Raw genomic sequence first — 10,743 nt, forward strand, 5'->3', positions numbered from 1 at the left:
TTAGCCTTGAGAAAGTCAAACAAATGTCACTGGTGATGGAATTGGTACTGGAAACCACGATAGGGTTTGCTCTGGACAGACTGTTAAAGAGAAACCTCAGGGTGAGATCTGATCCTCGCTCAGTGGCAGCAGGCAACTTGCTTTGGTAATGAATACAGATGATTTCTCAGCAAGAATTTCTGCGTGTCACATGATTATGCTCCTGATAAAGAGACCGAGTGTTCTGGGAAAATTAAAGAAGTCAACTCTATCTGTAGAAGCAAGAGCTGATAAAGCCTTTCTGGAAAAGCTTAGCAGCTAAGGTCACCCAAGTTCAATGTCATGTGTTACCTTGGCATTTGGAAAAATTCAAAGGTGCTCAGCCGAGCTGCAAATTCCTCCTAGCCCCATTGCTCTAGGTTTAACAGCCCCAGCCAGATAATTCTCCTGAGCAAAATGACCAGACAGTGCTCCTGCTTACCCTTTCTAGTCCGCAAAATTCTCCACACAATTCAAAAGCATCTTTGAGGACCACGGTTGCTCCAGCCTCCTGCCTGCCCTCTTCAATCCCCCACCCTGCTCCCTTCAGCCTCTAAGCCTCATGCCTACCCCTTCAACCCCTGCTGGTGTTTTCTTTTTCTAGGGCACGCCACATGGTTTGGGGTGTTATTTGATATCCCACTCCTCTGGACTGTGTTTACACTTTCTAATGACCTGCTGTTGGATCCATCTGTATGGTTTCAGGTTGTATTGGTTTGGATGAGAATGGCCCCCATAGGGTCGGTCATGTGTTTGAACGCTTGGTCCCCAGTTGGTGGAACAGTTTGGGGAGGATTAAGAGGTGTGGTCTTGGTGGAGGAAGTGTGTCACAGGATGTTGGCTTTGGGATCTCAAAAGACTCACACCATTTTCAGTATTTTCTCTGTCTCCCTCTTGAGGATCAAGATGTGAGCTCTCAGCTTCCTTTGCTCTGCCGTCATGGACTCCAGCCCCCTGAAACCACAAGCCCCATTAAACACTTTCTTTTCAACATACCCTTGGTCTTGGTGTTCTATTGTCACAGCAATAGAAAAGAAACTAAGACACAGATATCATGTCTTTGCTCATCCCTACAACTCTAGGATAATAACCTCTTCTTTACCAATGGGGTGAACCAATAATGATTAAAATAGCCCCATGTATCAAGTTTTAAATCTGTATATTTCATTACTAACAAAATATTGTTTTTAAATAGTCCCAAATGCAAAAACAGGGCCAGGAAGAAAAAAAAAGTATAGTTTATTGTAACATTATCTATAAAAAAAAAAAATTAGAAACCACTGAAATAACCACCCATGGAGGAAATTGTGAAACAAATTGTGTTAACTTAATCAACAAAATAATGTGTAACCACTGAGGAGACGTGGGAGGACCTGAAGTGGCTACAGCTAAGCCACAGATATGGTATGATCCCTCAGTGTTTGTCAAAACACGGTGCATCTGCAGCTATGCAGGTGTGTGTATGCATGCCGTGAAGACAGAGAGAGAAAGGCGCAAATGAGTTAACAGGCTTGCTCTTTGCATAAAGAATAGGGAGAAGGCAATGGAAACTTCTGTTTATGACTCATAATTCTGTGCTATCGGACTCCTTTACAATGAAATGTATTCTAGAACTGCTTATGTGCAGGAATGTAAGTTTTAAGTAATGAAAGGCCATTAAAGGGTGTATACACCTCTTATAGGCCAACAGCTGGCGAATGCTGTAGTTTTTAGTGAAACTGATCCCTGAGCATGACTTGTGGTGAATATTGCAACAACCCAGGCTGTGAACATTTCCTGGGGCTTGGTGCTAAGCCTTGCTCTTTCTAGCCTATTCATCCTCCTCTGCTTCTCTCTAGAGAATTTCTAAGCATTTTCCATATGACATGTGACTGAGCACCATACAAGCTGATTTATTTCTATAATTGCTCTGTCATGTCTCAATGGCCAGAGGAATTTTATTTAACTTCATCTAGTATCTCATGATATATATGTATATATGTGTGAATGTGAGTGTGTATATGTATGTGTGTGTGTGTGTATGCTTGATATGTATAGAGACATATATTAGAAACAAAGGTACTGTCTTGATCACCTTGAGGACCCAGGATGGCTATAAATAATAGTTTCTCCATGCTAAATAAAAAAAAAAATCCTTGAATTAAAATGTAAGTTGAATTACATGTTTTTTTTATTCCTTTTCTCTCTTTAAAGCAACTAATGAGAAGTTAGATACACAAAGTGGACCCTTCAGAATGTTACCAGAATTCGGGCCACAACCATGACATGGAGAACCGAAGCAGCCCCGACCTCTGTGGCCACCCCAGCTCCACCCCTCCGGGAACATGATCTGGGGGACTCACCACACTGATTCCGTCGTTGAGCAGGGCCTCCCCAAAGATCATCATGTAAAGCTGCTCATTCACACGCGCCTCCTCAAACACAGCCAGCACCGCCACAGGGTCCACCGCCGAGATCAGGCTGCCAAACAGCAGATTCTGCAGCAGGTTGATGTCACCAAGGCCGAAGGCCTTGATCTGGCAGATGAAGTAGAGGGAGAGACCAATGCCAAAGGCATTGATCAGGGCCCCCAGACCTGCCCACCACAGGATGGAGCCGATGTTCTCAAAGAAGGGCCGTGTGGGCATGAAGTAGCCGCTCTCGAGCACGATGGGTGGAAGGAGATACAGGAAGTAAATGCTCGAATCCATGACTGGAGGCGATTTGTGATGGGTGCCGAAGATGATGCTACCCACCAGCGCACCCACGATGATGAGGAGGCAGCTCTCTGGCATGAGGTGGGGTAGCTTGTGGTAAAGGTGGAAACCTGGGAACAGAGAAGACAGGACATTCATCTTTGCCAGTGAACGGGGCTAGGTCTAGAGTCAGGAGGGTGGCACCTTCAAGCCGGGCATCCCATCTGCTGCAGGAACTTGGCGGTTTCACATAACATCAAAGACTATCAGTAGCACCAGTCACAGCTTACAAGCTCCCTCCTTCCCTGCTTCCTGATTGTCGTAAGGGTCCCAGAGGGCACACAAGATAAAAGGAGAGGAGTGGGTGAGTGAAAAGTGTGCACTCACGCAAAACCCAGTGCATAGCTCAGGCACAGTTTGACTGGCCCCCAGATCTCTTCTTGTCCTATACTTAGTCCACATCACAGGTATAAAATTTCTCTGTTTTGTCTCCCCTTCTTAACTAATAATGTTAGCTGGACTCATGGAAGAAGGCAATAGAGCCACAATCCCATGAAGGAACCTGGTCACTTTTGCCAATCATGGAGTCAACCCAGACTTCCTCAATCACTATGCTCATTATCTGTCCCTGAAGTCCATCCCTTCCTCTCCTGAATTTCTACATTCAGGGCCTTTATGTAGGTCCTGACATTTCTCATGCTATTGGTTGCATAGCTCTCTTTAACTCTTCTATAGTTTGGATCTTAAACGTCCCTCCAAAATCTATTCATCTACTCATGTCTAAGGACGTGCTAGACATTTACTGACAACACCTTTGCCCCTGTAAAGTCCCAAGAGCTGTGCTTCCTGGCGTAAGGCATGCCCAAGATCAAGCCAGTCAACATTCTAGCATCAGTGGGTGAGGGACACACCAGACCCGCTCCTAGCTGAGGAGCTATCAAGAGTCAATGGCTGCTAGGAGAGGGAGAGTCGGTTTTCTCTAGGGGTGTGGGCCCTGGTGGACTGGCTCCAGTTGGTGGTCCCAGACCTATGCACTAGTTGGACTCTGTGGATTATAAAAAAGGAAAAAAAATTTAAAAAGTACATGAAGTTGGGAAGCAGTCTCAGGAGTATCGGGGAAGAGTTGGAAGAGGTGAGTGGGGAGGTGAATATGATCAAAATGCTATACATTCATGCAAGAAATACTAAAAGAATAAATAAAATGGGGAAAATCATAATTATCAATTCTGATGTCACTTTGTGTAAATGTGTCCTACAAAGGGGAAGAAGCATGTTTAGGGATATTTCAGAAACTGTAATAAATTCTGCTCTGATCCTAAGCCAAAATGCATTTACATTTTATTTCATATATAGAATTCATGTTAACACCTCAAACAGCAATTTTAAAGTCAGGCATCCAAATACAACACAATTCAAAGCTGGAGGAATTTGACGTGTTTAGGGATGATAGTATAAAAATATTGCAAGTCTTTGTTTTCTATACTAAATCACTGCATCTGTAAGACCAGAAACCTCCCATCAGAAACTTTCATGTGTAAGGCACAGCACTGTACGTCATTGAGTACAACTGTCTCCAGTAAGAACCAAGCATCCCAGGCAGCGTTCCCTACGTGAGCAGCTGTGCACACACTGTATGCTCAAAACCAAGGCTGCGTGGAAGCCTTGTGGTGCAACACAGTCAAGCACAGACAAAAACACCCTGACCTCATTACACATTTGATTTTTGGATTGATTGTTGGCCGGTTTTTCAGAAATCTTCTTGGTTATTGTTGTTGCTAAATTTTTCATAACCCTACATTCTACCATATGACCGTGGGTGAGGTTGCAAGCCACGGTTTAAGAAGCCATGTTCTCCAGCCCTGGATATCTTATCGTCTCAGTTCCACCTAAGATGTGAAAGGCACTCAGAGCACTGTATGGATTTTAAACTAACAGCGTTTAAGCACTCTTCTGTCAAGAATAGTGTACTACTGAATTTAATGAGGTAGAAAGCAAAAGATAGGAATTATACTGCATCTCCTACTATTGGCAAAATTTTAACAGTAAGACATGAATAAATGAGAAGACAGAAATAGTATGACACATGAGACTTCAGTAAAATGTACATGAAGTAGTCTATAAAGACAAAGACATCAGAACTCAGTGGATCATCATGGGGTTCCTCAAGCCACACCTCCTTCCCCAAGTGCATCCATCCTTCAATACGGCCAATCAAAATCCTTTGCAAGCAGGCCCCTTTCCTGGCTTGTTGCTCTGTTTTCCCTGCTTAAAACGTCCTTTTTCTTTGTTTTTAGGCCCTGCTTGGAATTTGAGGCTAAGCCTTTCCGACTCCCCACCAGAGAAATTAATTTTGAGTCTTCCTCAAAAATTAATATATCTTATCAAAACAATTTACCTCTACAATGCTTGTTTAGTAACAGTGATCCTTATCTCCCACTTTTGTGCATGACTTATCTGTACTAGTCTATAAATTCCCCCAAAATTAAGTAGATGATTTACATCATTATATTGCTTAGCAATTTACATCATTACATTGCTTAACAAATATCAACAGCTAAATCTGTGTAATAGCTGGATCTAAAAGTGTACAAATGAAAGAAAGAAAGAAAGAAAGAAAGAAAGAAAGAAAGAAAGAAAGAAAGAAAGAAAGAAAGAAAGAAAGAAAGAAAGGGCTAAATGGTCATCAGAGATGCTTTTCATATAGAAGGAAACTGGGTGCCTTGGAAAATGGCTAAGATATGGATAGTTACATAACAAAATAAGGAACATTTTAGGTTGAGGGGAGCATCAAGACTGGAAAAAAAAAAAGGTAGGAATGATCCTAGCTGACATTTGAGACACTTTGCTGCCTCATTGAGAGATGTCACCTGGCTTAAACAAGGTGTGAACTGGGAAGAGTAAAAGTTGGAAGATGGTTTTGTGTCATATAAGAGAGAGCTTGACTTTTAAATTAACTGAGGTAGATTTCTTTCTAGAGGCTATGGGGAACCAGAGAATGTCTCTTAGGAGTGTTTTATATTTAGCTGTATGAAAAGAAGATATGGGTTTCCCTCAGCACTATTTTGAACTGATCTACTGTATATACATATATATATGTATATGTATGTATGTATATGTATATGTGTGTGCATGAACACATATATATGTATATACACATATATGTACATATAATATACATATATGCATGTATATGTGTATATATGCAGGTTGATACAGTTGAGCATAATTATCCCCAAGGGATGTCACTCATACTCCCAGTTAGACTTCACTAGTGTTAAGACCAGTTCAAGGCCTTCTAAAGCCTGGGTTCTCAGTTTTATAATGACTACTTTTTTGACCTCCTTATTTTCATCTCCACCTTCCTTATTTTTGTCTTTCAGTTAGTGTTTATTTTAATCAAACTTAACTTCTAAACTATGCCATGGAAGCTGAAGAGCCTGTGTGTTTTCTCGGGACCTGTGTTCTGCCATTCTGGTTCTGTTTCCTTGAACTGAGGTTCTTGAAACGGATCTACCTGCCTTAAGGTAAAATGGGCCTGCAGAGCTGTGGCACCAACAGGCCACATGCTTGTCACACTGCAGTAGGAAGAACTTAATGCATGTTACACTTTAAATCATTTGTCCCCTTTCATGAAGGACAGCAGAATCCCAAAGTCAGTCACTTTAAACTTCTAGAATCCCAGTGCTTGAAAAGGAAATGGAAAGAAACACTCAAGTCCTGGGAAATGGGAGACACCACCTAAAATGCTAGTCTTCCCAGTGGGTCCAGGAACGGTTCCCACAGCATTCCAAGAAGTTTGATGGAACAAAAAAGATAACTCACAAAGCCAGAAGTGACTTGAATTACCTTTGTTCTATAGTGTCTGTGTGTTATAGTTCATAGTTAGGTATTTTAAAGGAATGGAGGGCATTTTGATATTTTCCCATCCAAGTGCCTACCAGGGAGTTCTAGGTTCACCTCTTACCCTTGTTAAACTACATCCCTTAAGGTCCAAACCGTTTGTTCCAGGTACTGCATGTGTACTCCACAAATGTGCCTGAATGAATGAGAAGTAATACGCGAGGGTGATAATAAGGCTTAAAATTATGTTATTATTCAGAACCTATAATCTGAATACTCATAGGCATTCCTTAAATGTTAAAGTTTAGAAACCACCATAGTTACCATCATCTTTCCTATTATTACTATTTATCTCTCAGTAAATAAGCCATCATATTATACAGAATGTCAGGCACAATATTGAGCACATAACATGCATTTAATAAACACACCTCTTTTCTTTTCAGTTCCCAAATGCTTATGGAGTACAGACTTATCTAGATTCCTGAAGGCTAGCTATTATAAAATCATTTTTGAATAAGTATGTTCCGACTGGTAATCTCCGACAGTAATTTTCCTTTCTGAAATTGTACTGAATTACATCATCATGAAAATCACTAACATTTAACTGAGAGTCCCTTGAACCAAAGTGTCCCCCATAGTCTCCTCACTATTTCCTGATAGTGAATTCTGAACAAGTGCAATACATCTAAATAACAATCAACACCTTATGCAAACATAAAAAAAAAAAGATAAATTGGACCCTCCTCTGCTTCTAGGTGTCTATCGGTAGATAAAGGGGCCAGCTGGTCAGCAAATTGTCTGTGTTCTAAGTACCCAGACAACTTCAGCTGTTGCTAACCAGAGGGAGGAAAGCTGTGGGAGAGGGATAAGTGGAGACAAATAATACTCCCCGTTGTTTACAAGTGGCACAAAAGTATCATGGGAGACAACTTTGAAAATTCTCATTATTCATCTGGCTAAATGAAAGTTGCTAGACCCTGCTCTGGCCTGAGCACAGTATTCATTTATAGAGCCAGTTTTCCTCAAATACTCTTTTAAAATAATGTATGCTTTGTGTAAGCTAACCATTTAGCAAATCGCAAGAGATTTCTCCCAACCAACCCTTTCTATTCCATTTAATACTTTCACAGCTTAAAATACAAAGCTGCTTTAAAGAGGTACCTGAGTACACCTGAGGCCCCCAGCCCACAGGAAGGAAGGAGTTATTGCATAGATAGACAAGAGCCCATAAATATTCACTACAGACTACACATGGCTCAATCTACATTACGAAGCTGTCGTATATATGTATATATATTCATGTATGTATATGAAAATAAAAATGTTTAAGATTCTACATCAATAAGACAATCTGTGCACTCAAATTATCTACAGTTCATCATAGAGGAGGCAAAGGCAATATTATATGCAGTAACTGAGAAAATTGTATGGATTTTCTATGTTGGAATAAGCTGTTTTCAGGAGAGAAGGGGTGGCAGATTGGTCATAGAATGTGAACTACTGCTGTGGCTTCTGGATGAAGAGCACTTGACTTGAATTTAGTCCATTTGCTTCGGCTCACTTCCGTTTACAAAGGAAAGTAGAGGTGGCCAGCAGCCCCATTTGAGCTAGGAGGAAAGCTATACTTACCAAAAGGTATTGTCTCATATACCCCACCCCACATTGCTGGGGTGTGAGAGTTACCTGTGGTTATTTTCTCCTGCCACTTCAAAATAAACCTGGGTCTCTTGGAATAAATAACTAAAGCTATTGACAAATTACAGTTCATGGCTAGGAACAAAGGCAGATCATTTTATAAAAAGAAATATTATTCAGTCTCTGGCGTTTCCCAAGCCCTCAACCCTTTACATTTTATATTTTTTTAAAACATAGAGCATGAAATTTTTTTACATGACAGATAAGTCACATGGTTGTGTTCTTGAATTACAAAGTCCAAACAATGAAGGGTGTAGAAGTATGCATTTAAATTTCAACACAATCCTGAAGCATTAAAAAGCCATGACTTTCTCTTGATTTCAGGGAATATAATTTTAATGCACCACAAGTAACAGTTAATATCTACTTAACCCATGGTCTATTTATAAGAGAGTTTCATATGTGATACTTCAGGTAAGACACAATCCCCCCTTAAATATATATTGAGGACTTACCGATCTTTGCAAGAGATGCAAGCAATATCCAGAGGGTGACCTCATAGGGAATTTGAACATAGTCATAATCCAGTTCAAACACAGATATCCTTTCATCAGGGTCTGAGCTGGAAGCAGCAAACCGAGCATCAGGTGCCTGTTGGGCAGTGGAATTTGAGGATTCGTTCACATACGATGATGCTTCCGAACATGCAAGGACCATCAGCCATAGCAACCAGCTCCAAGAACCAAAAGCCGTATGCACTGCCAGACCCATGCCTGTGGGTCTCTTACTATATACACCTGGGGGCTGATGTGTGCCATACAACTGAGGCAGGGCAGGTTTCCAGCCGCATTACCCGGATGAGAGGTAATATATGTGCAATCCAGAAGTCATTCCCAAACGAGTCCAGTTTGATGATTCTGCAGGTACATGCTTTCAAATCTTCTTAATATCTGTCAGTTCAGGCAGCTCATCTTCTCGATGAAATAAACGTATGCTTCCAACGGGATCTACCTGCAGGACCTTCACCCGACTGTGAATTGAAGAGAAATCTACGAAGAGAAATCCTTCTTCATTCAAAGCTGTTTCCTCACTCACTGAACACCGGCTTCATCTTGTGAGTGTAAATTGGAAAGGATACTCATTCCGTGAATCACTGAAGTCCTTTAATAAGGAAGGGAATCCTCCCTGCCCTATTGGATCCTAGGAAGGAGTCACCTGTAGTGTACCTGATCCTCCACACCTCCCGCTTCTGTCTCACCTGTTTTGAACCGGTCAAAGCTGCAGGTAGCTCTTGATCCACACTTAATTATTTGCTTTGATTTGATTTTTGTGATGAAATGCTTGCTCTGAAGATCCTTGGCAGGCTACGCTACTGACACCTAGTGGGCACCTGTGGCATGGCATCCTTTGCGAGTTGGTAAAGACAAGTTGCTGACCTTGGAATTAGCTAGCATCCAAACCAAGGTGCTTTCCAGGATGAAGAGCTGTTAATAAGTATGCCAAGCCATGAGGAGAAAATAGGACTGTTCTGGAAGACCTATCAGACGGTCTTCATAGACAAGGGAGGTGGAAGCAAGGCAAGGACCAGGAAGATAATGAATGCTGAATTTCCTGGCCAATAATGTATGGAAGAAACAAGGCTCCCAGTCTTTACAAACTTCACAGACAGTTTCTACAAAAGCAAGAAACAAAATAGGAAGTTGGGTGAGTGTATCAGAAAACCCAGTTGAGAAAATGGTCTAGAATGCCCAAACCTGCAGTTAACCATTTTGTTATTGTGGTCTGTTTGTACAAAAGAAGTGTCTGCATAGACAGTCTGTAGGATTCAGAACGGGTTTTGTCAAAGGTTCTTTATCTGGAAGTGGCTACTTGTATTCATTCCATGAAGCAGATAGGACAGTAAATAATAAGATAAATAAGGAGAAAACCTTCAAAAAGAGCCAAAATTTCCCACAGATTTACTACGTATTTTCCTAAACACAGCTGAAGCAAGGATGTTAAAAACGACAAACAAGCTGTGCCTAGGGCCACAGTGTGTGTCCCTTTGAGTCTTACCGTGTTAGCATCCTCTCTTGTCCAGTGTGCCTTACAGAACAACTTTTTGATTTCCTTTACAAATGGAAATTCTTTAAGATGGAAGATAGAAAGCTACCGAATGGAAGAGGAGATAGCATGCCAACAGCACGGATGGAGAGGGGGATTCATTTTACAAATAACCCCTAAGTAGACTTTGACATAACAAACATTGCTGGAAGCGGGGAGAAGGGGGCAGTATACTAGAGAAATGCAAAGGTTAGTCATTCAAGATGATACATAACAATTTGAAGCATGGATTTACACAGTAAGGCTAACTCTGGGAAGAAAAATTGGATGAATTTCAACACCATTTAGTGTGGTAGGATGAAGGTCAAAGTCATATAGATCATTTCAACAGACACAAAAAGTACGAGACTAAGCCAACACGTTTTCATTTTTAAAACAGACATTAAAAACGGGAGTAGAGGAATATGCCTTGAAATGAGAGCATTCACAGGCAGCAGCTTACCTCTGGGTCAAAAACTAAAGACTTTGC

General features: G+C 41.2%; 1 protein-coding gene across 1 annotated transcript in view; it reads right to left on the bottom strand.

Moving 5' to 3' along the window:
- The window catches only part of Slc9a4 (solute carrier family 9 member A4), a 56,429-nt gene extending 46,544 nt beyond the window's left edge, over window positions 1-9,885 (bottom strand). The window contains exons 1-2 of the mRNA XM_052745004.1: window positions 8,687-9,885; window positions 2,361-2,824 (exon numbers count right to left, since the gene is read on the bottom strand). Coding sequence (XP_052600964.1) covers window positions 2,361-2,824; window positions 8,687-8,942 — 720 coding nt within the window. The 5' untranslated portion in view covers window positions 8,943-9,885. The remainder of the gene's footprint in view (window positions 1-2,360; window positions 2,825-8,686) is intronic.
- Window positions 9,886-10,743: the final 858 nt, after the last annotated feature.

This window comes from Peromyscus californicus, unplaced genomic scaffold, assembly GCF_007827085.1.
Source record: "Peromyscus californicus insignis strain IS unplaced genomic scaffold, ASM782708v3 Scaffold_19__1_contigs__length_69161282, whole genome shotgun sequence".
Lineage (NCBI taxonomy): Eukaryota > Metazoa > Chordata > Mammalia > Rodentia > Cricetidae > Peromyscus > Peromyscus californicus.